General features: G+C 39.7%; 2 protein-coding genes across 2 annotated transcripts; both read right to left on the bottom strand.

Moving 5' to 3' along the window:
- Window positions 1-480: 480 nt before the first annotated feature.
- On the bottom strand, window positions 481-16,904 carry shisa7a (shisa family member 7a). The gene is made up of 6 exons (XM_008431557.2): window positions 16,412-16,904; window positions 9,881-12,006; window positions 7,947-8,101; window positions 7,559-7,624; window positions 7,076-7,261; window positions 481-4,122 (listed from the first exon to the last, which is right to left on the bottom strand). The coding sequence occupies exons 2-6, from the start codon at window positions 10,636-10,638 to the stop codon at window positions 3,176-3,178; spliced, it is 2,112 nt and encodes a 703-aa protein (XP_008429779.1). The 5' UTR covers window positions 10,639-12,006; window positions 16,412-16,904; the 3' UTR covers window positions 481-3,175.
- Window positions 16,905-19,421: 2,517 nt separating this feature from the next.
- ube2s (ubiquitin-conjugating enzyme E2S) lies at window positions 19,422-23,557 on the bottom strand. Its single transcript, XM_008431558.2, has 4 exons — window positions 23,379-23,557; window positions 21,941-22,088; window positions 20,599-20,789; window positions 19,422-20,278 (listed from the first exon to the last, which is right to left on the bottom strand). Exons 1-4 carry the CDS (start codon window positions 23,379-23,381, stop codon window positions 19,910-19,912), a joined length of 711 nt encoding a protein of 236 aa, XP_008429780.1. The 5' UTR covers window positions 23,382-23,557; the 3' UTR covers window positions 19,422-19,909.
- Between the last annotated feature and the right edge of the window lie 2,145 nt (window positions 23,558-25,702).

Here is a 25,702-nt window from a genome sequence, read left to right as displayed (position 1 = left end):
TTACCTCCTGATTTTACACTAAACTGTGACAACATCCAACAATCTTCTAGACCTCACACTCTAAATAAAAAAAAAGCACAAAACATTTTTTCCACCAACTTTATTATACAAATTCTTTGTCACTGTCGTATCCAAGGGAATCAATGCATTCAACAATAACAAAAAGGGTTTTGTATTTAAATCTATCAGCATGAAAATAAATCCATAAATTTCCTTTACTGAACACTCTCCCGGTCCGCTTCAGGTGGCTTTTATGCATCTTCCCTTCCAAATGAATTCATCATGGTAAAAATGCACACCATATTCATTAATTTCTCTCCAAATAAAACAAGCTTCTCAGTGTACCTGCTTGCGAATTACTTCTCCTTTATGATAAAAAGAAATAACCCCTATATAGGAGGATGCTATGAGAATAAAAAGACAACAAAATGTTATGAGTTTGGCACTGTACAGTTCATTAAATACTAACACGTAAGGTTGTTTTTTTTTGTATCCTCAAATTAATGTTGAAGAGATCACTCAAAATATTCTGATTGTACTAGCTATACAAAATACAATACTTCCACAAATTAGATTAACCATTTATAAAAACTGTGATGAGTATTAAATGGATATGGCTTGTGAGTTATTACAGACTTTGCTACAGACCTTTTTGTGGCTCTATTTTTAAAAAAATTGAATACAACTTCTACGTTGTCTGTCCTATTTCCCTGAAAAAAGACACTGCACTTCAACGCTTTCGAGTTTCCGTCTAGACCTCTAGCTCCTCTGTAATCAACATTCATCTGAACATACAAACATTACGGCATCGTAGGGTTTTGCGTGCGCAGCCCGCCATAAGTTAGCCGGTCAGGCTGCTGCAGAAGAGACTTGTTCGAAACTCTCTCGATGCACGTCCAGCTAAGAAGGCTGCAGAATTTTTCGAAACGTGTTTTTTTTTTTGTACCCGAGTGGAAACCTTAAGTAATCACTTGAGACAAAGAAGTCATAAGGCTGATGTCTAGGCACGGAACATACAGCTGGAGGGTTGGCCATTCGAAGCATTGATGACCCTTTAGAAATGCCAGGCATGCTTTTGTTGTCAATGCCTCTCAATGAAATGGAGCTGGCATGCATCGAGGTTTGGAGACTTCTCAAAATCTTGATGACCAGGAAAAAATAAATAAAAATAAAAATAATAAAACAACTAGTCATGAAAATGTAAAGTCATCTAAAAACAATAAACACTTAAAATCCCACCAAGTAAAAGAACATCACATATCATAAGATAATTGTTAATAATAACCATAACAGTTATAATAATTATTAATAATAACACTCCATCAAATTTATAACAACTACATTTAGCACTGTGTATAGGAAGATTGTCCAAATGGAGTCGTGTGTTTCTGCTCTTCGGCGTTTCGCCTCGTTTTATCCTCCAGCCGAAACGTTCCCTTCCGTCACCCGCGCCTCTGATTTTCGCTCGATAAGAACAGAAATAAAAAATAAGGAACAAAAATAAACCCTCTCTCAATGCAGTACCCTCTTTCCATAGATGAGTCGCGCTCTCATCGGCCGCGCTCGTGCAGAATGTAAACCTTGAGGACACGACACGGAGCGTGCTCGTGTCTGGTGCAAATATCAGGGGACTTGGTTTGTGCAAAGTTTTGTCTCTGTGTTTCTCTTGGAACTGTGCTTAAATTGCTCTTGTTTTATTTTTTTGTAGTTTTTTTTTTTTTGTTCGTACACATTGATACTTGATACATCATGACGATATCAACACAAAATCGATAGAAAGAGAGAGCATTTTATATGGACCACAAATATCACATACTACAGTATATAGGATAGGATAGCCCTTAGTATTGATAAGCGTTGTTATTGATGATTTTTTTTCTACTTTTTTATATATTTCTTTTTCTAACTCATACTGGCTGAAGTGCATTATGATACAGCAAGTTCCTTGTCTTGAAGATGTGAAGGGCTTCCCAACCGTCCAAGTCTCTCACCCCCACTCCAGACTCTGAGGATGTTTTTCTCGCTGGCTCGCTCCGAAGACAATCCTTTGACTGTACAAAACATCACTGGCTTGTATCATTTGTGGTAATAACTAAGTGGTGATTGTCAGACCAGCTTCCAGGATTGATACTTCCTTTGTATCTCCAAAAAGATGGCTTTGAAGGACAGTTGTGTAAGTGCAACCTCTTTGTGCTCTTTGTATGCAAAATGTATTACACAGCAAGTCGCCTCTCTGGAGGTAAACTGAACACATGCTTTTTTGTTTTGGGTAATATTAAAACAGATGGCTCGGTATTATTTGGTGGGGCCTGATCCGTGAATGGAAACATCAGGGGAAAACTTCGAGCCCCCCCCAGCCCTCCGTTTTTGAATATCGGCTTCCTTGTAGCGTTGCTGTGATCAGAGTTTGCGTTCCTCTGATGATTTAAAATCTAAGGTCACGTGGAAAAATTAGGCAACCCAGGTGTCGGATTGTTAATTTTGGGTCCGTCCTCGGTTTGAAATTCAGGCGAGGAGTCCTGCTGGAAAACAGCCTTGTCCACCAAATTAGGAAGCAAAAAGCGCAGTTCAGTCTCCTTGTGTCAGGATGAGGTTTTGTTCTGCAGAATGTAAAATATCCAAAATGTTTCACCATGCAGGCACAATGGTCTTTGACACTGATCTGGTTTCCTCAGCCTAACACGTCGACATCAGTCCAGGCAGCTGGCTCTCTCCTCTGAAGTCCTCTGCTTCCTTAAACCTAGTTTTTAATGTCTCATTCTTTACATCTAATATGGCTCCTGAGTACTTCTTAAAAACATATATATATATGTGTGTGTATATGTTTATATGTATATATTTATATATAGATATAGAAAAACTAAATCATGAACTACTCCTCTATTGGTTTTGTTTCACCAGTCCTTCTACGAGTAATGGCACTGCTGTATATGGCGATATGGCAAAAATCGGTTAGAAAATATGGCTGATGTAGGCTATCACAAAGGTGTCCCCACCTAGACTTTTAGTTTTATAGGTAGTCATATTCAAGCTAATCTGATTAAAGAGAAAACTAATTTGAATAGCCTAAACACATTACTGTTACTACTGAATACTTCTAGGTTTATTTGTAGTTGTGTCTAATAGTTAAATGCAGAAGGGTGATCTGTTCCCCTGCGTCTAAGGGATTTTTACCTTACACCGTCACCTCGTTCTTACTCCCCGTCCTGATCCCCTGACTTCCTCCTGCGCTTCCTGCAGACCCCCCGCCGCCACCGGCGCCGCCTCCTCCTCCTCCTGGTATGAAATGTAGCTGCTCGATGGTGTTCTGCCTTTTCGCTGCGAAAGCCATCCTCCTGGCGCTGTGGCCCCCCAGCGTTCCCGTTCCCATGACGACCCCGGCTCCGGGCACCTCCCCCGACCAGCCCACGCCCCCGCTCACGTGACTAGTCATGCCCGTGCTCCTCTCCTGCTCCCGGCCAGACGTGGGGTGAGAGTTCATCTTGATCATGTGGTGCCGGTCGAGGGAAGGCGTGGCGCACACGTTCTGCTGGGACTGGGCCTTCTGCTGCCGCGGCAGCGTGGGGACGATGCCGGTTCCCGTGTGGGCGTAGGGGTCCACCACTCCCATCCCGCTGACCCCCATCCTGTCCTCCAGGTGGTCCGGGGACATGAGCATCCTCTCCTGCCTGTCCTGAATCTCCTGCCTGTCCTTCGTCTTCCTGGTCAGGGTTTGCATGTTGGTGTTCTTGTTGGAGGCCGCCATGGCTTTGTGGTACTGGTGTTGCTGGTTCTTGGACATCCGAGACAGCGTCCCGGTGTTGCCGGGGACGTCGCCCATGTTAAGCAGCTGATCGCTGGACTTCACTTTCCTTGGCTTGGACAGAGTGTCGTAGTTAGGATTGTACTGGGGCTCAGGAGGGTCCAGAGGGTAAGGATTGGGTGTGGGAGAGGCAGGCATGCCAGAGGGGGGCGGCGGGATCCAGGGACGGATGGCGTGTCTGGGGAGGGTTCCTCTCCCACTGAGGGTGTAGTCTCCACCCCAGTGGAGGTGGTGCTGGGAGGACTGGAGGGCCGGCTGAGCCGTGTGGGGTCGGCGCTTGGTGGTGCAGTAACCAGACGAGTACTCATCAAGTCCTTTCTCTGAAAGCCAAAAAAATAAGTCTCCGAATTAGGGCTGCAAATAACGATTATTCTCACAATTAATCTGATTTCAAAAAGTCACATTCTGCAGATTTTTTACTGAACCACTTAAGCCTTTTTTATACAATTTTAAAAATACGTTGAAAGATGAAGATGTGAATTAATCATTTGTACCACAGGATAAGTCTACACATAAAAACACTACAATTGTCAACGTTAAAATCTCATCCCTCGCTCCTTGTCTTACCATCAATACACCTGTTCACGATTTTTTGGATTAACTGGTAAATAATTGGATATCAACAAGTGCAAATAAAACATTTTGTTTTTTTGTTGATTTCTTTTACAGAATTTGAACCAGGTGAGGCTAAAACTTTGCCACTTGAGGAGTTCTGGGTAGAACATATTTACAAAAGAGATTTTTATTTTATCTGAAATACAAACTGTATGTATTTTTTTGTACACATTTGGCTTATTTATTATTCTAAGAATGTTGTTCTTTCAGCAACTAGTCATTTATGAGTATCTATACAACAGTTAACAATTCATCAATTTCTAAATTGGATTATTTCAAGAGTCGATTCATCACAATTAATCCAATTGTTTCAGCCCTAATCTGAATTATTTACATTGCCTCAAAAAATATTCACACCTCTTTAACTTTTCCATATTTTGTCATATTACAACAACTATCTTCAGCACATTTGATTAGGATTTTATGTGATAGGCCAAAACAAAGCAGACATGATAGTGGAGTGCAGAAAAAACAATACAAATTAATAAAAGCAATTGGTATTTAGTAGTCTTGTCAATCGATTAAGACATTTTATCAGATTAGTCACACTCTGGCACTGTGATTAATCACAGTGCCTGTACTACAGTACAGTGCCAGTACTGTACTGTACTGGCACTGTACTATACTGGCACATTTCAAGCTTGAAATGTAACATTTTCAAAAAGAAAATCTTTTATTATCACCAAACATGTCAGTTTTTCCAAGTTTTAATATTTAGGAAGGTTTAAAATAAGTCATTTGGTTTCAAACGTAATTTAGAAATGCTAACTATGCACTATTTTGAATTCCTGCAGCTTTTGTCGAATCTTATTTGAAATTTAAAACAGCAAGGAATTGCAATAATTCAGCCTTGAAGTGGTAAAGGTGTGCAAGTCGGCTATAAAACTTTGGTTTTATGTCAAACACACATCGCAGTGTTTTTTAAAGCGCTGAGTATACCAGCCTGACTCGCCTCGTTCATCTTTTCCTTCCCATTTCAGACTGCGTTGCTGAACACAGCACCAGGCAGCGCTGCTGTGAACTGAGTAACCCTATTGTTACAATTAATCTGCATTATATAATATTAACAAGTTAAACTTTTTAGATTAATTGCATAAGTTAACAGTAATTAGTCAACCTTTGTGTAATTTGCTTGATTTTATTGAAGACTGTGCTTATCTTAGGGGTTTCTTAGAGAAGATTAGCGAGCAAGCAGTGTCATAAAGTCCAGTGGAGGTTCTCACTTGGCAATTAGTTCCTTCTCCCATCTTCCCAACCAAACAAAATGAGAAAACGAGATTCTAAGTGGGGATAAAACGCAGTGCAGTGCTGCACAAAGTGTGTAAGCTAGTGTCCCTATTCTCAGCAGCAAGAAAGGGATGCCTCCTGAACACAAGGGGACGCCCACTTCTCTTTATCACGCATAAAGCAATAGAAAACCTTTCAATATAATAAATAATTTTAAAATTTGCATGTCGGGCTTGACCACCTGCGTTTGGCAGGGTTTTATTGAACAACTGCCAATAAAACCCATATTAAAAGTTACCACTGAAGAAGATAAATGACCACAGCAGAAAGCTCAGCGATAGCATTATTGAGGCATTTAAAGTAGAGCTACGATTATCAAACAATATTACAAGCTTTGAACGTCTCACAAAGCACTAATCAATCCATCATGTTAAGAGGGAAACAGACTTGGTAAATAATCTCACATTAAAATCATTCAGTCCAAAGTCAGACCTAAATCATGTCGAGAGTTCTTGGTAAAATAAAAAAATTCATGCTGGCAGACGACCTCAATATAACCCTGAAAAGCAAATTAGGCGAACCTTTGAGGCTCTAGATGTGCAAAACTGGTAGAAATAAACAAATACGACTTGCAGCTGCAACTGCACAGTTGTTTCTACAAAGCAATTACAACAATACCTTCTGTTGAGTTGTACAGCAGAGTATTAGGCTATGAGAATTTGTTTTATTGCAAGAAAATAGTTATAGTAGTAGTAACTTTAGCAACAACAAAAAAAAAACATCTTAAAATTATGAGAAAAAAATGTCTAATGAAGATAAAGGTTCAAAAAAGTTATCAAGATATGACATGAGAATCTCAGTTTGAGCAGCCCCTTCCTTGAAATACACACAGTTGTTTGAATGATTGTTGCACAAATCCAGCCACTGATAATAATTTGATGCTGATGTGTTAAAAGTCTTTCTGTCAAGTAGTAAGTAATATCTGTAAAACCTGTACCGAAGAATAACTTCACAAGATGCTCAACATTCCTAATTTTATTCAATTTTTGCTATTTTTCGTGTAGTTCTCATAAAACCGCTAGTTCCTTCTAATTTTACGACTGTATTCTTGTAACATTTTAAGCAACATGGCGACCCTGGGCGTGCTGACATCACTCTGACATCATTAGTGGAAAAATAATCCACGTTTTCCAAAAAAATTAAACCTTCAAAAACCAAAAATTTGATCGCTCGATTGGTTGTAATGTGACCTAACGTAGAAAAGGTCAGCGGGTGCAAATACTTTTGCTCCACTGGAAAAACGAGACCATACAACGATGTATTCCACTCCAACAGCGTCGCCACGCTGAAGGGGTTATGAAACATCTGCAGGAGCAGCCGTGTAAGGCGGGCAAAGAAGGCGTCTCATTTGTGGGAGAAGGCAGCACCCACCGAGGCGTTTGAGTGAGGAGTATCTGTTGAGCTCGGGCTTGGTGGCACTTTCATAGGAGGGCGGCAGCTGGGCCAGGTTGTGCAGGGAGTGGTGGAAGGACGGCTGGGACTTGGTGTTGTTGTGTTTACTGGAAAGCAGGGTGCCTCCAGCTGCCAGCTGAGCATTGTTCATCCGAGGGGTGCGCTCTGCAAAAACCACAGGGAGAAAACGACTGCGTGTTAAATGAGATTTGCTCCTCTGGATGCGAGCGCGCTGCGTTTTCGCAGGGTGCGAATCCTCCAACATTCACTGGGAAAACGGGAGACCGGTTTCCAACTCGCTTTCAGCGCCGACGCAAGCAACTGGAGCTGTGATAATCATTATTATTGTTCGGCTGAATGAGCCTACATCTGAGCTTAAAATGTAGGTGAATGAAGCAAATGAAGAATCTGGGTGATTGCATGCGATTTACATGGAAGCCGTGATGTGAGCAGCTGCCTTACCGATAGTCGCAGTGTGTTTGGGGCTGGAGCCTGATGAGTGGATGAAATTGTGCTGCAGATTGCCCACTGTAAGTCAGAGAAAAATAAGGTAATCAGCTCACAAAATGGATGTCAGGCAGTTTGAAAATGAATGGCGGTTTAGCAAAAAACAATGAGGCCCGCACACAAAAACCTCCCGATGCATGTTCATTTAGCAGTTTTTAAGTCAGAATAAGCCGTTTCTGCAATCATTCTTAAGCACAACACCACAGGGGATTTTTGTGTCCTATCTAATCATGGAGAAATCTCAGTGGTGGGGCGCAGGGGAGAAAAGTACACAGATGAGCCCCCTCTGCATATGAAAGATGCTGTTACAAAAGCACTCTCTAATTCTGCAAGAAGCCCTCACATCTGTTGTCCTTGCTGGGCACTCCCGGGGCGTAGAGGTTTTTCGGAGCTCTTCCCAGTGTCCCCTGTCCATCTGCTACCGTCAGAGCCACGCTGTTGTTTCTTTCGTCCTGCTGGACCGGACTGGACTGGTGTCGCAACATGTCAACCAGGGCTCTGGCGGAAAACAAGAGACGGGGGGTGATCGGCCACAGATCAGCAGCTGTGCTCTTCACACTGACAATAATTCAGCATTCAAATCGCCAGAGAGTAGTTTTAATGATTTTTGATGTAATTAATTGTAGGCAGGAAAATAATGTCAGTTTGATGAAGAGACAAGAGCTTTTGCAGTACATTTCAAAATGACCTGCAGCAACAGCGCTCGTAATACACCTAAGAGACAAACAAACACTCGATGTAGCTCAACAGCGATCGTCATCCAGTGCCGTTTACAACAACCTCTTTAAAAAAAGACACAAACAAGTATCCTGACTGGTTTTAGGCTACAGCTGCTTTAGGGCTGGACAATAAATCAATAACATATATATTGTGGTAGCACATGATCAATATCAATAGATTATTACGTTTGATAGAATGTTCAGTATTCAATTTGTAGAATATTCACTAAACTCTGATCCAGAACCGCACAGCATTATGGGGAATGTAGGCAGAGGAAAGGCTTTGTTTGACTGCTCAACCTGGCAAGCTAAGCAAAGTTACTGGTATCAACTAACTCTCTCTTTGGTTACCTAGCAACTCGCTCATTCTTCGGTTACCTAGCAACAGTTCAAGGTTCCACCACCAGGCCTCATAGCTGCTAAAAAAAAAGAAAACCAAAGGCGTAAAATGAAAACTGTTGACAAAGCAGTAAATGTCGCATTACCAGTTTGGCAGAATTTCAGACATTTTAAACAAAAAACAACTCAATAATAATTATTTACATCGACTAATATGAAACTCTTATGTCGCGATATGTTTTTCAGCCATATTGTCCAGCCCTAGGTTGCATATTGGGAACACATGAGACATGACAGTCTTATTTGTAATTAACCCCCATTTTTAATCACTCAGTCATCATCATGCTCCCTGCGTTTACCATCTGGATCACCAAATTTTGCTGGGTGATAAATTGCCCCAGTAATTATTGAGATAAAAAAAAACATAGTTTTTAGACTATTTTCAATTAATGTTTCCCTCTCAAAAACCAATCATTTTTAATTTTGTAAAAAGCTCTTACTACTGGAACTGGAAGATATTTTGAAGTATCCAAAATAAAACACGACAACCAAAACCAACAAATAAAACAGGAATAAAAACACACACAACAGAAACCACAAATAAAATGGAGTATGATCTCTCTGTAAACAAAACTGCCCTTGAAAAATTATTAATCACCAAAATTTGACAGGCTTAATTAAACCCTAGAAATATTCCATATAATATTCCTAGACTATAGATTCAATTTACAATTGAATACATCATGCACAAAACCATCATACTGTTCCTCCTAAACATTTTTTGAAAGAAACGCAAGATAATGTGTTGATGTGATATGATATGATATATCATATCAATATGATATATGATATATTGACATGATATCATATTGATATTGATCAATATGATCAATATCATACTGATCATGATATTGATCATCATCATGATCAATATGTTATAATATTTTTGTAGCAGTAGGAATAATTGGTAGTTTCCATTTTAAATAAATAAATTGTGTTATACATTTTTCTTTAAAATGTTTCTTAAAAAATACCCCAATGCTATGAATCCATGCTGATTTTTTACTTACTGAGAATCTCATAGTAGCCAGGAGTTTCACTGAAGCTACATAAACAAGGTCAACTATGTGTTGTGTGATAATTTAACAGCGTTATTCTACACGACCTGAAGACATGTTTTCAGCTAAAGTGATGAAATGTGAGGATGTGGAAGCCTTACCTGGGCATATTCAGGTCTCTCTGGTTGGCCTCCTGTTGGACCTTGTTGAAACACACCTTGATACCCACAGCGACGGCCACCATGAACACAACAACGCCACCGATGACAAATCCCGTGTTGTGGCTCTGCTGCTTCAGCGGATCGTAGTCCGGGTCGGGACCCACCTCCTCTGGTATCATCATGGCCTCTGTCTGAGGCTTGGCCCAGTCTGGAGAGTTGTAGTTTGTACAGAGGTCCTGCACCAGCTTGCGGCTTTGGTCTGGACAGCAGAAGCGGTAGTGGCATGTTCCGCAGCAGTAGATGTAGGAGTCCTTGGAGCAGTTGAAAGGATTGTCAAAGTGTCCCATCACATCGTAGTAACCCCAACAAACATCTGTCCATCCATCCATGATGCGAGGTGGGAAGTGGGCTGCCCCAAAATGGTCCCCTAGACCCTCTGAAGAGGTCGCGTTCTTTGGAAACGTCACCTGGGCCAGGGGCTTGGGAAGCGGTTCCAGAACTCCCTCTGAGGTGTCTGGAGGCTCCTCGGGGGCTTTGGGTTTGCTTCGGAGAGCGGCTGGCCTGGCATTAGCCTGGATGGCAAGGAGCAGGAAAGAGGAGCTGGAATCGGCGTCCGGCTGCTCGGTGAACGGCCTCCCTGAGCGGTCTACATGCTGAGGAGGAGGGGACGAAGAGGGCTCCACCGCGCTGGTAAGAGGGGCAGCGAAGAGGGAGAGCAGGGAGACGGCGAGGACTCTGAGATAGGTGGTGGGCGTCATTTTTACATGACTAAGACACCTATTTTCTGTTGTTGAGTCAATGTAGTTACAAAGCTTTATCCGCTTTTCCAGCTTAACCCACTAAAACGCCATGTGAAGAATTTAATGTACAGCCTTCTGGATATCAAAGATGTATCACGGATTTCATTCAGGATTACTAAATAATATCATTTTTAAAAGAAAAAGCCTCCTTCCGTCAGTTTATGAGCGCATGTGTGTGTGTTAGTATTTAATGGTAATGATAATAAAATTGTTTTTATTGCGTCTTATGAAGGACCCCGAAAGCATAATAGCTTTATTCTCATCTCTCTTAAAAATACCCTGTTGGATACGGTTTCAATTCCTGGCCCCAATAGTCCTTTATGAGTACCAAATTGATTCAATAAAACAAGACACTCCTGTACATTCGTCTGCTGACTCTGGCACTTGAGAAATGGTTCACAGGGAGTGTTTTGTCTGTTCTATTCATCTCCCGCTAACTAGTTCAGTCTGGCACTTTCTACATTCAACACTTAATTAATTTGTAGGCAGATACTACTATCGGAAGAAATGTATGAGAATAATGCTCTAACAGATTTGGGGATTTTATGCCCGTCAAACAATGTGGATCAATATTGCCCATTAATGCAGACTCATTTCGGAGGACTCCATCGGGATCAGTTTGGTCAGTGCTCGCCTGGCACAAGCCGTTACTGTGACTGGACTGTGGGTGATAATGAGGAAGGCTCTGCTTATGTGCTAGAAGGCGGAAAAAATTACGAGCACACATGAAGCAGAAGAATGACTGTCGGCCTTTTTTAAAACGTGCAGCAACAAGAGCTAAATGCCATGGCTTTCAGGCAGATTTTTATGGAAAAAAAAAGTCGCCCTTGTCACTCAGCTGTATCCTTAAATAGATATGAGATGAATGGCACATTGCTTTTGCATGTGACATGTCAGTCGGAGCAGAATTATTCCTGATTTATCTCCAGGGGGTTCAGAGAATATCACTTTTGTTGAGAGATATGTAAATGTGTGAAGTTATTGTACTGGAGGTGTTGGCAATAATAGACAGAGGCAGATCTGTCTCCCACAGAAATTATAATTATATGTAATTATCAAAACGTCCCTATCTGTAGCAGAGAATGTAGGCACAGATGGGGGAGACAGAATGCTGAAATCACCTAGGGCTCCACTTGTTTCACTTACATGCTCCTCTAACCTTCTTAGGAGGGTTTGGTTGTGAAATAAAGAGTCCCACAAAGCAGCAGTTCGTCCACTGACTATTATTCCGGGGGGGAGGAGGGGGGGTGGGTGTTTCTCTTCTTGTTGTCTTTAAAAAGCTTGATGGCCAAAACACTCTCCAGGTTAACAAGTCGACAATCAGATCTGCAACATGTAACAGAACAAAAAATTAACAGGTGTCTTGCAAACGTTGTTGCTTAGGAAGAGCAAACTCACGTGACAGACATGTTTTAATTTCCTGGATTTTTATCTTTTTGAAAACAAGGACATCACAGCCCCATATGTAATCTGAACCTCGGGTTAGACATAGTCAAACAAGTTCAAGTTAACAGTAAGTTTTAAAAGAATACATCCGATTTTAAAGTTATTATCTGGAGTTGAAAGATGTCCTACCAAATAAATCAGAGAGGTGGTAGGCTAACAACTAGTCAGATGGACTCATCATTTTAGCTAATTTAAACAAATTAAAGCCACTCAAGATGAAAATCATTTAATCTATATGAGTCAAAGTTATATCAGCAGAGTTTAAACACCTGCACTTTAATAAGATACCATGAATCTTTCCCCTTACATTTCTTTAGCCAAATACATCTGTGTTACTACAGTAAAGTTATGCTGAGCTTCTTCTTCTTCTCGATTATTTTTATTGGCGGTTAGCAAGAAAGATTAGATTTGCATTACCGCCACCTACTGGTTCTTGAAGATTTAATTTAATTTTAGCGATTTAAATGGAGATATGAATCAAAATATAAACACTACATTAGTGGATATTAAATTTCAACACTTCAGCATATTTTTGATGCTGATTTATAAGCCAAACAAGTTGGTAGGTTGATGGTGATGGTTGTATAAATCCTCACTGCAGCGATAATATACAGGTAATCTGTGGAATACAACACTATGCCAAAGGAGCTGTCAACGAGATTGTTTTCAGCAGGGCACTGGCCGAATAGCCACGCTAAATCTGTGCTGGCTGCACCAATCCACCATCAGCTGCTATCAATCCACTCTTATCCTCCATTCCAGTTGTTCTCAGAACTGGAAAATTCTGACTTCTCCGTCGTAAAAATCAACTGGAACGTCCTCTAAAGTCAGATTTCCCACTGGGAAACAGGGAGCAACTTTGATTATTCCCAGTTACAACTTGTAAAGTGGACTTCACGTTTCAATATGGCCGCTCCTGGCATCAACAGTGGTAAGATGCGTGCATCTAAAACCAGTGTGACATAAAGTGCCCGCAACTCTAAACTGAACAAATTAAAAGTGGTGTTTGCTTATGGAAAGTAAGATTCACATTGATGTTTGAAAGAGCTATTCCAAACAATGTTTATATGTGTCGCCATGTTGAAATTCCAGCTTCTTAACTGGAACGCTGTTACCTTCCTATTATTGTGAAGCAGAATTCACTAACTGTTGAATTTTTACCCACTAATAGGGAATGTGAGATCCGAAACATAGAAAATTTGCCTCACAATTACACTTACAATGATGAAGATGTATAGGAATGATAAACCCAGTAGTTTCTGCTGAGGAAGTTTCACATAGTCACACAGATGCTGAAGCCTTATGGCAAAGCGTTTTGACATAATATTGAAGATATTTTGAATTATTATTCTTACTAGTCAGAGTGTAAATGCATATTATCTTAAATTACAATTCAGGATAGTCGAAATGCAATTGTGTCTAGTCAAAATACATTTTTAGATATCGAGTACATAATTACAGTCACACAAAACCAATTCTATGGCTCCTACTCCTTCTGGGCTTTCTCCCATTAAAGGGCATTTCTCTAGCAGAATTTCAACCTGGCGAATCAGCAGACAGAAGGAGAAGCTGTGAACGATAACGTTTTTCTGCTCTGTTTTAGAACCATAGTCTGCCTGTAGTTTCAGCAATGGCAGCGGAGGAAGTGAACAAAGCCATTCAAACCATGTTGGTCATGTTTCAAAATACTGAATTTGCATTAATAGCTGTCTTGTTCAGCTCAGTACTTCCCTGTTCACGGTGGAGGATGGTTGTTTGCAGCACATGCAATTTCTGGTAAGCTTCATAGCATTGAACTAGCGCATTATGAATCACGGCCAAATGTTAGCCTGGGCCGTGGCAAGGCTAACGACTGGGTAAAATGTAGAGCTTCAACAGAGTTTACCCTTCCAACAAGCGATCCTATTTGAATAGAGTTCAGACCCTTTGTACAAAGCAAATAGCATAGAACAAGGTGTTCGTTTTTACCAGTCTACAGATGTTGTTCAACTGAGAAAACAAAAACTTATAAACAGTCTTTAGTGAATTAAACATTTTCAGCTTGAGTTGTTTCATATTGGTAAATCCACCTCTGAGGATTTCTTCACATTTTGACAAACACATCGCAACTTGATGTCTTTTTGCTGCAGGTAAGGAAGCTGTTCTTGACCATTAAAACAAATCTGAACCATTAGTTTTAAGGGCACGTTACGCTTTGTTTTCAGTTCAGTAACATTGGTCAAACTGCCACATATAGGCCTCAAATTGCAACTTTAACATTTGGGATTGGTACTTTGGTATGCATGAAAACATTTTAGCAATAAAAAGCAGAGAGCCTAACTATCAATCCACTGTGATTTGCAGGCATTAAAGAAACTTGTGTGGGTAGTTGACTGAAAGTACAGTTTGCCCAGAGGGCCACAACCTCGTAATTCCTGACCTGTACACCTTCGTCAACCCTTGAGTTAATTTTTGGGGCGATGCACATGTTGGCGTGAATAGTGGGAGAGTGCGGATTGCGTATTAGTGTGCTTGTTTGGTTTGCAGGACGGAACACTGAATCTCCTGAAAAAGCCGGTGATGGAAAAGAGTGCAGAAGGATAAATGCAGGGTAGGGATTTAAACGAGCAAAGAGATTGTGGCGAGCGGGAAGAGCCAGAGGTATAGATGCAGAGACGACCATGAGTGGGAGGGCGGTGTGTGGGTGGCACAGAATCAAGTACATTTCTCCCAGCACTTACCAATACAACACGGCACATCACACAAACAGCACCACCAAACAGATCTGTTAATGCAAGTCCATGCCACACGCAAGAAGGAGGAGAGTGGTGATCAGGACCGCACATCGGCTCCTGTTCGAACAATCAAAGGGGTTTGAACCCGAAACTGCATGTGAAGGATACAGTCGGCGTTCTGTAAACCTCCATGTATTCTCTGCCTCTCTTTTTATTCTTCCTGCTCCCTCCTTCCCTTCTTTCTACCTCGTTCTGCCTTTCTCTCTCTTTCTCAGATTCTGTGCGTGGGCTGAGGCAGCTAACTCTCTCAGAATAGCAATGCAGCTCTGTCTGTGTGTGAGTGAAGGAGGAATTGAAAGGTGGGGGAAAGGAGGCAGAATCCAATCTACACCTATTAGTAAAAATAAATAAATAAATAAATAAATAAATAAAAATCAGACTCCAAAGTCACATCTACCCATCTCTTTCTCGACAAGATGATACCCATGTCATGATCACATCGACTCCACTTACGTCAGACCAGACGTTCAAAAGAAAATGTGCAATTGCAGCTGCACAGATGTTTCTTTCTCAAACTTAATCTGATCAATCTGAATGCACCTCCTCGAGTCTTTCGCTGTGCTATTTTTCAGTGAAGTGACTCAAGCCTTCCTCTGGGTGCTGCAGTAGATGGGAGCCAAAGGTTGTAGGGTGCACATACATTCACAGCCTTGAAGATGCCCCCCCCCCCCTTCCATCCCACTATACTCTTCCTCCTCCACTGAGTTTGCACAGCTACAACAGTTGCAAAAACATTCCACCTTTAAATTGCAACACAGCAAACGGGGCTCCATCATTTCCACTGCGGGAGAGAGCGTTTGCACGTCTTAGTATACAATATTCTCAACAGGTGTTTGTTGGGAATGAAACAAAATGGCCACTTCCCCCCCTCCGCTCCCCCCCTCCTCATTCTCACAGAGAGCGCACTGTGATGTCAGTGGGTGAAAACATCCTGAACACAATCACTGTGCATCTGAGAGACGTTTAATTACAGTGACAGCCGCGGATGAGGGACTCTTTATCAGTGAATACGTGCTGCGCAACGCCTGTGCATCACCAGGCGATTGAACTGGACACCCCGCTCCTCAGACAGCTCTCCATCCTTCATTAGGTTAATAAGTTGCAACTTGCACGGACATGACTTGCATGTATTCAGCACAGGCTAAAAGTGCGGGGGTGTATCCGTGCCGGTGTGTGCGTGCGTGTGTGTGCGTCTTATGAATGGTTTTTAATATGTTCATAACGCCGCAGTGCTGTCGATTAATGCGCTCAAATGCTACACAATAACAAAAAACGCCCGTGGAATAAAAGCAAACGTGAAAATGTGACGGTGTGGCGCAGCCTTTATCTAAATGCTTTTTCTTGTTTGTATAATTTTTTTTTATTATTTTATTTTTTGTCAGCCTAACAGACGCGCACAAACTCACATTTTCGTCCACATACAATGACACAGAAAGTACCAAGTCGTTTTTAAAGATGTTAATCGTGAAGTGATGTTGCAGTAATAAAAGGTGCATAATGTCGTGTCTTACCTGTGCGCTGCTCTGGGGTTTGATGCTGTGGAGAGCCTGCGCACTGTACATCTCCGCGCTCCTCTGATGGCAGCCTGTTATCGTGGCAGAAGATGATGAGGACAGATTGAACCGCTGCTGCTAGATATGCCACTTGTTTTATTTGACTTGATTATTATTATTATTATTATTTGTTCCAAAAGCTCTTCCGATCTCAGTTTTCTTTCCTCTCCAGCAGGCTTGCTGATAATCCAGAGGTAGACAAGAAAAGAAGAGGGGGATAAAAAAAAAAAAAACCCACCGAGATGTTCTCAGATGTTCTCAAACATGTGACAGTTCATCTAAACCCCGCAGTGGAAATTTCAGAATTACTGTCCAAGGAGAGAGAAAAAAAACGCGCAAAAGTGTGAATTTAACTTTCTGAACCTGGAGCTGACTGACTGACGCTGGTTCCTCTGGTGTCGGTGCCTAACTAACTGCGCCTGGCCTCACGGAGGTCCGTCAGTGGCGGAGCGCTCTGATTGGTCCGTCAGGCTAAACGCCGATGAGACCCGACTCCAGGCTGCTGGATGCTGACGGTCAGCATGCAGGCTCATTCAACTGGTGGCGTTCATCTCCATTTAATTAGCTCCTACTGAACTGCGTGACCCTACATTATGACATGAAAAATACATTCGCTTTAAAACTTTTATTATTATTATTTTTATTCTTTTAAATCTTTATTTTTTTTTGGTAAAGAAAAATAAAACAGATCAGACGCACTTCAGCGAGTGGGGAGGGGGGGTTAAAAAAAAGTAAAAAAAATAAATAAAAAAATCTAGATCCAGAGATTGTGTTTGCGTGTTATTTTCTATTGCTTTGCGTGTGTGCGCGCACAGCGGAGAGGAAGAAAAGAGACACAGAGGCACGGTTGCCACAGCAACTGTGTCATTATGTTGGTGGCAATTATGAAAGCGATGAAAACGGGTGAGGTGCGGGGAGAGGACTGGCGCAAAAGCTTTAACACTGGAGCGTGAACGAAACTGTCAATTAGACTCTGAGCTCCACACCGACAGTTCACGTTGCTTTCAGTGTGGGACGGGAGAGCCTGGAAAACCAGTAAACGGGAAGACTGGTCGGAAATGGCAGTGGGTGAAACTGACTTCGCCATCATCAGATCCTGAGAAAGATGAATGAAAATATCTTTAAAAATATATATCTATATAGCTACAAGAAAGAAAAAAAAATAGCATGTTCACTAATAATTTGCATCAGGCTTACTGGATGAGTCATGATACTAAAACAAATGGATTACCCAGCCTACAGTATCACTCTTGATTAGAATAATTCCTGAAATAAAAGGTGTGGGGCCCCCCGGGTTTATCCATGAGGATCCAAAGGAGGTGGATACCAGCTGGTGGACGAGGTAAGCACTTTCAAAAAACGGAGCTCAGGGGGATGTATACGGGGGTTATGTGGAGCCCCAGGTGGCTAAGAAGGGCCTGATAATTACCTGCATGGCAGGCTGCTATTTCTACACAGGTGGGTGGGCTGCTGCATGTCTGAGGCAGAGGCCGGTGGAGCCCGCAATTATGGTCCAATGACGCTCTGCCGGGTGCACTTTCACCGGCTAGTTTGCAGGGGTGGATGCAATTAGTCTTTTCCTCATAATGAGTATTCCATCAGAGCAGGAGACCACTCTAAACAAAAACAGAGCGCCAATTTATATTGCCAGACAGTGAAAATATCACTTACACATATTGCTTATAGGAGGACTGGACCTGTATGGTGGGCAATTATCACAAGATAAAATTGGACTCGTTACTAGAAGCATGTCGAACCAGCTAAGCTTAATCCTCATGGTACAGATACATCTCATAATTTATTTCATTTCCCTTTGGGATAAAGAAAGTATTTTTTAAAAAAAATCAAAATATAAAAAGCTCTATATTTTTGTCACTCGTTTCATAAAGTTAAACTTTATTGCAATTTTGATTCATAAGTTTTACTGATAATGGAAACATTCAGTGTATCAGAAATACTATAAAAAGGATAAATATTGGAAACTCTGAGTGTCACATCCCAGTTATGCTGTATCCAAGCATATTCAAAGAAAGTTGAGTGGAAGGAAAATATCCATCTGCAACAAATAACCACAGTCTTGAGAGGAATTTGTAGATTTAGGAATCAAGTCGGAGTCGGCACATTAAGAACTATAATGCACAGTTGAATGCAAAACAGGCTACAAACGATGCAGAAGTCCCTTACCTGAGCTAGGGGGAAAACTATCTGGACTGTTGCTTAGTGGCACATGAAAAAGTCATCTGTAACTTTTTAAAACCTTAACACACTCAGTTGTTTTACATCAAAACAAAATAAATACAGCAAATATGACTCGATTTAATTTTACTTGTCATATTTCAATGTTTTATTATTTCAAATAATTTAAAATGGACACAAAATATCCAGCCGTCAGCTGATCCCATAGCCGGAGTTTCACAGGCGTCTTATCAGAGCATTTCCTCCGGATCTGTGGACCTCGCATGCATTTAGAACGGCACAAAATCTGCCTAAGAAACGCTGCCAGTGCTGTGATTGAGGAGGAAAGTTGAGCCAACAATGGATCCCTTCTCTAGTTTCTGAAGGGAAACTACAGAAGTTTCAGTAGTGGGAAAGAGTAGGTAGCAGATGCTAGCTATGCTTCACCGGATGTAAATCAAGCTGATTTTTTTTTTTGTCGTTTGTTTTGCATGTTTTTATAAAAGTTACCAGCTTACCCTGCTCCCTTACGGTGACTGCTCTACATCTTCACGCACAACCACAACACAGCCGAGTGCAGACATGTCAAAGATTTGAAAATACTGGACAGTGAAAATATTATTTTTCTTTCTTAGAAACAAAAGAAAACGACAGATTTCCTATAATCCAGTGTTAATTCTTCCATACCGTTATCACATGTAGACCATGATATGAAAAATACAGGTTACAAAAATTCATCTCTGCGCACTAGCATCGTTTCTATCCCGATAGTGAACCTGTGTACTTTTTTTTCTTTTTTTCAGCAAATTTTTCATAAAAATCCCTTGAACGCAATTTGAAAACTTCGTCCTAGTTCAGACTCGATAACAAGGCGGGCTGTGCAGTACACGGTACCACCACAGCAGCAAGAAACACTTTAAAAATACCTGATAACGTCCAAAACAATAGGAATTATGTGTCAATAATAGACTTTAAATGCCATATTTTAGTGATGTAGTTCCTTCAGACTGGCTTAAAGGAAGAATACAGACAACTGGAATTATTCTGCTGAAAATCTGTATCCAGAAGCTTCTCAGTGTCTTCAGGTATGGAAGTAATTAACAAACCTGTAGAGGATAAAACAAACTGGAGGCAAAACAGAGAGGTACAACAGGGACAGTCTAGTAAGAGTCAGAAAAAAAAAAGGAAAAAAAGCAACAAAAAAAAATTCTGTCAACACAATTCAATATTTATATTTACACTCACGCTCGCATTCATACGTACAGAAATTTTGCCGAGGTATTAAAGTCGCCTCAGAGCTCGCTTTTTATCTGCTTTCTTTTTCCCTGCTACATTATTGGTATTACTACTACTGTTGCTATTGCTGCTGGTGGTACTGGCTCCGTTAGCTCCATTACCCAGAGCTGCTGGTACTGCTGCCACGCTGGGTCCCGCTCTCTTCATGGGGTCACCTGCGTGCTTCTTTGGCTGTGGGCCGTCGTTAGGGTCCTGAGGAGCCCCGGAGGTCCCGCCCGGCCCCCCCATGGCGTGGATTTCTGTGAGGAGACGGGCGCGGGACTCGTACTCAGCATAATCCTCTAACAGCAGGCGGCCAGCCTCTTCGTTTAGCGCCGACTCAGGGTTTGGATGGATGAGAAGACACTTGATGGTCTTTTTTTTGGGGGGGACAAAGCAAGCAAAAGTTTTAGAATTATGTTGTAGATGTGTTTCCGTTACAAAAGTGTGCGAGATCTTTGTCCTTTTTCTAATGTTGAAAAAAAGCAATTTCACAATAGCCGTGTTTTCATTAAATAAGAAATTAAAGAGTCACACACGAAAAAGCTTGTTCACACGATAAGTTTTTAAAAATCATGACAGCGATGGATGTAAATTCAACCTTGCTTTTTTTTTTTTTTTTTTACTATTTTGTCATGTCACTGTAAATTTATCTCAGGTTTAAAAAAAAAAAAAAATCTAAAAGTAAACCTTACAAGTAAGACGTGTCGGAGGCCGAGCTCTGCCTTCCAGTCCCTCTTCAGCACATTGACACAGATCTCTCCCTTGTGACCCACGTTTGGGTGAAAAATCTTGGTCAGGAAATACCCCTTAGGTGGAACAGCAGGGAAGTCCTTCCCGAGGACCAGTCGCATTCGGAAAATGCCGCCGGCAAATGGTGTCCCCTCTGCCAGAGTATAAAGAATTCATCACATGCGCGTGTATCTCATTACTGTGTCAAACCCACTCTGTACAAATGTTTTACCCTCCAAAAAAAACAAAAACAAATAGGCTCACAAAGCTGCAGCTGAGGGGAAAAAAAATATCAATCACAAATAATAAATACCTATAATCTTGTAGGTTCAGATACCACTTTCTGCATCACAGACTTAAAAACAGAGTGATGCGTGAAGGAGAGAAACATCTGATCTGCCTCCTCTTGGTTCAAAGGAACAGGGGAAAAGAAAATAAACGCACAGAGATAACATGGAGGCCACTGACTGTCGTTCATCTGTTTAATCTGACTCAGACAACACCAATTAAGTACTTACATGATAAAAATAGGAGCAGAGAAATGGTAGTATTATTTTGTGTGTGTTGCACTAACGTCATCACAATGCTTTGTTGCACAGAATGTTTGCGAGGGGAAAAATAAAAAATCAGTGCAGTGCTAGGTTTTTTTGCTACCAAGTTACTTTACCCATAAATAATACTATATCCCATATTTTCCAGTTCTGCAATTACTGATTGAACAAGATCTAAAAAGAATCATAACCATTTCCCTGGCATGTCTGTGTGTTTCCTCGTCTTCATGACGCCTTTTGTTCTCCAACAGAATTTTGAAGGCTTTTGCTGAACAGCTGAATTAATGCTGACATTAAATCAGTCATAGGTAGACTGTATTTACATAGTTCCTGGGCTGGATTTTGAATCGAATATGTTGAATTTTTTGGCACATATTTTGAAAAAGTTGAATGAGTATGAATACTTTTCTAAAGCACTGTCATTTCTGTGCTTTACGTTTTTGTTTCACTATGGTTACGGAGGGACTTTTTCTCATGTCTTGTAATGCACATAAGTTAACAATAATAAATTCCCTTTTGAAACTATAAGATTGAGACATTACACAATTACAATAAAAAATTCTAATGTTATTTTTTTCCTACTTTGTAGTTAATTGCATGTTTCTATGAGCCATTATCAAAGCTGATGTATGATACACAATGAATAAGATTATGGCTACCTTAAAAAGGGAAGGGAAGAATTTCAAAGAATTTAACAAATAAATGCAAACAGAAAATTCCTATTTCTATGAAGAGGTTACACTCCAAACTTTACCTGGTCCTTCAATAGACGTGTGAAGTTCAGTTATGTCTTCTTCGCTGGGATAGATCTTGATGCCCTCTGGGGGGTCTGCAGCCAAAGCGGAAACTTCTTTGTAGACCAGCCGCAGAACGTGGGGGGGCAAATTCTCTACATTAGAGTTCTGAAGAGAAAGATTATTAAACCTTTAGCAAACAAGAAGTTGTGTAATAAGGTAAGCCCATTAGAAAGCAAGTAAATACATTTTTAAAATCCCTAAAGAACTTACAACCTTGCCGGGCAAGTGGTAGGGCCAGGCAACATCATATTGTTTAGATTAGAAATTATTATTATTATTTAAATTGTGATTTTTACTTTTTTCTACTCTGGAGTAAAAAAACAACCTTGGGAATGTGCAGCAGATTCAGAAATGTTCAAGTTCAAAATCAAACTGAAAATTAAGGAAATATGAAATCATTACAACATATGGCTCTGACCCTAATCTATTTTTACTAAACTGAAATTTAAAAAATATTGAATATTGATGAAGTTTGATTGATGAAGTTTTAGATTTAAATTTTTTTTATTTTTTTTAGCATACCAATCAGCTAAACAAACTGGACCATTTTTGATTTATAGATAAATTGATTTGCATATGTAGTTAAATGTCCATTAGATAACACAAGCAAAAGCCAATGTTATGACTTCTGTCTCTAACATGAGAGAAGATCTAACATTTTGTTCCTTAGAGCTTACAAATTTTAAGTACATAGCATTTAGTCCTAAGAAGCAAAAACATTTTTATTAAAACCACTGGTCTTAACACAAATTATTCTCAAAAATACCGATTTTGCCACAGTCTTTCCTACTTGAGACGTATTTCCATTGACAGTTCACTTGAAAAAGACCGTCTTTTTCAAGTTATAATTTATTTCAATCTGGCATGAAATAAACGATCAGCAGCATTTTATTACACTCTTTTTCCTTAAGTACTCTTTAGTTAATTTAGTTTGACTACAGAATCTGTTTTACACCTCAATGTATTTTCACTAATCTTGGATATAGTTTTGAATCTCTTGTGCTAGCGGTAAAGACAAAGTTTTTTCAAAAGATTAAAATGGCTTTATCTGTTTATTTGGCTCTTACCTTTTAAGAAAAACACATTATAATTCAGCATTAAACGTAAGTTGTCTGTAAAGTATTTTATTGAGCATCTCATAGAGAAAGTTAATTATAGGAAACGGTTAGCATTGCAAACCCTAGCTTAGGACAGTTAGTATCAAGTCTTAACAGCTAGAAAACTACCAGGTTCTTTGTAAATCCCCCTATTGATTTGACTAAATGAAAAAGTTATCTTATTATTAAAGCACACATTTCAACAAAAAAATGAAATATTCAGGAGAACCTTCGACGAGTAAATGTCGGCTCAAGCTAGCAGCTAGCTGTTAGCAATAGACTCGGTCATCAATCTTACCATCTTCGAGAAGGACGACGAATGTATGGCTTGTGTCAGATGTAAAGAAGTTTTTCTATAATTTTTTTATAATAAATGTCTCTGATGAAAACTTAAGCCTGCCTCGGACGTTATTGTTTTTCTTTTCTTCTTCTATACGTTGACACAGGAACAAAAATACGTTCTACGGTTTAACCTACTGCCACTGACCAATGATAAGGTTGGTTACGTGATACGTCAGAAAGGTTTAGCCAATCATGATGGAGAATTATCTTTTCATCACAGAGGACGGTCCTATCAGCTTCAGAAAGTTAAAATCATGAGTTTTACTCTTCAGTCATTGGTTCTTTTGAAAAAACTTACAAACCTCGATCAATACAGGGTCAGCATCATTTAAACACCAGCATAAGTTAGCGCCGCCTAAAAATCTCAAATGTGGAGTCTCCATACCGTTTAAATCAGGCCAATGATTTTAAAACCAAGCATCAGTATTCTACTTTTATGCTTAAAAAGGGCAAAAATATTATTTTTTTTTTATTTGTGACATTCTGAAGTGGTAAATCTAACAGTAATTACTTGTATTATTCCTTTCACATGGTGTTATTATTATGCAGTTGACAAAGCATTAAATCTTAATTGATTATGCTGTATAACTGTATAAGATTTAACGTGTAGCAACTGTTAGCAGCAGACGCAATTCTTCAAATTTACCGGGTGCCAGTGTTTCTTTGTAGTTCAAATAATTTCTTCCACTAATCATCACTGGCACAAATCCAATCACTGACCATACACCACAAAAGAAAGAGGAGTAACAAATGCAAATGAAGTGGATTAGCAGTGTCTACCAACAACTGATGGTGTCATCAAGGACATATTGTGAATATCGTCTCTGCTAGAAAATTACCTGTCTTACATGAACTGTCCTCAGTCAGAGGTCTCTGCAGATTTGTTGCAAGACTGACTGTTACTGGAGATCCTTCCTGCCCACCATGAAAAATCACTGAAGATATTTGAATGAAAGAGTTGCAACAACATTTAATTTTCCTTTGGGATAAATAAAGTATTTTTGAATTGAAGAATTGGATCAGAAGTCAGAACTTAAAACTGAAAATTATGTCACTCCTCGCCTAAGATTAGTTTTAAATTCCCAAGCTAACTACTATGATAAATACAAACTACTAATAAAACAAAATTCTCAGAAACAGATATATTCAAACATGTAAAGCATGAAGTTGAATTAGATCTAATTATCTTGTTTTAGGTCAGCTATAATTACTAAAATTGTTTATATTTGCTAATTTCCAGAGAGAAAGAATATATCAGATATGTATTTATTAATGTCTTCAGAACCAGAAGTTATGTAAAATTATTTCTCATTCTGAAGACACTGATAAAAGCTCAAAAAAAATTTTAAAATAGATCAAAAATAAGATTAACAATAACAACAATGATAGTAACTATGTACTGAGAAAGATTGTAACCTAAAATACTGTGCAGCAGAATAGAAATATTGCATTCATAATCCAAGAGATGTGCCACTGAGAAGGATGAATTTTTCAAAATTACATGTGATAATAAGAATAAGAGTGAATAAGAGAGTTAAGTCATAGAGTTGCAGTAAATGAGATAGAAATGGTTCTGGTTTGATTTTTGTAATCTTACTTCCCACTCAGTCTGGGTGTCTTTGCACTCATTAAAAGGAGCAGAGGTCCATTTCCACACCTGTACAAAAAGGTCCAGTGTTTCATAATCTCATCCAACAGCCCTACAGTGAGTCTTTCTGCCAAGAAAACTAGTCTTCTATATATATAAATAAACCTTATTCTAAAATGTTTTCAATTTATTTTTTTATTGAAATTCTACGCAAAAAACAGGCTATTTTTAAAAAGTAATAAAAAAATAAACTAACACAAGGAGTTGTCTGTATTCTTGTGTGAAAGGACAAATCTGTCTCAGATGTCTACAGACAACGGCTGGGACTTTGTAGCTCGGCTTCTGTTCTGATATCCACTGTTGTGTGTAAGACTTTATATAAGACTGTTCCCTTCCAAATCACATCCAATCAGATGAAATTAACACATTTGGACTCTATGAAGTTTTAAATTAAAGTTTACAATTATAGAATAGATAGTATAGGATAAGACAGAATAGAGAATACATAAAATATTAACTTTATGTGCTGCTGCTACACATGAATTTCTCCACATAAATGTTTATTCTATTTTATCTTAATTTTACACAGTTTGTTGTTCTATCTATCTATCTATCTATCTATCTATCTATCTATCTATCTATCTATCTATCTATCTATCTATCTATCTATCTATCTATCTATCTATCTATCT

This window comes from Poecilia reticulata, linkage group LG16 (genome assembly GCF_000633615.1).
Source record: "Poecilia reticulata strain Guanapo linkage group LG16, Guppy_female_1.0+MT, whole genome shotgun sequence".
Lineage (NCBI taxonomy): Eukaryota > Metazoa > Chordata > Actinopteri > Cyprinodontiformes > Poeciliidae > Poecilia > Poecilia reticulata.
This window is presented reverse-complemented; position numbering and strand designations above follow the sequence as displayed.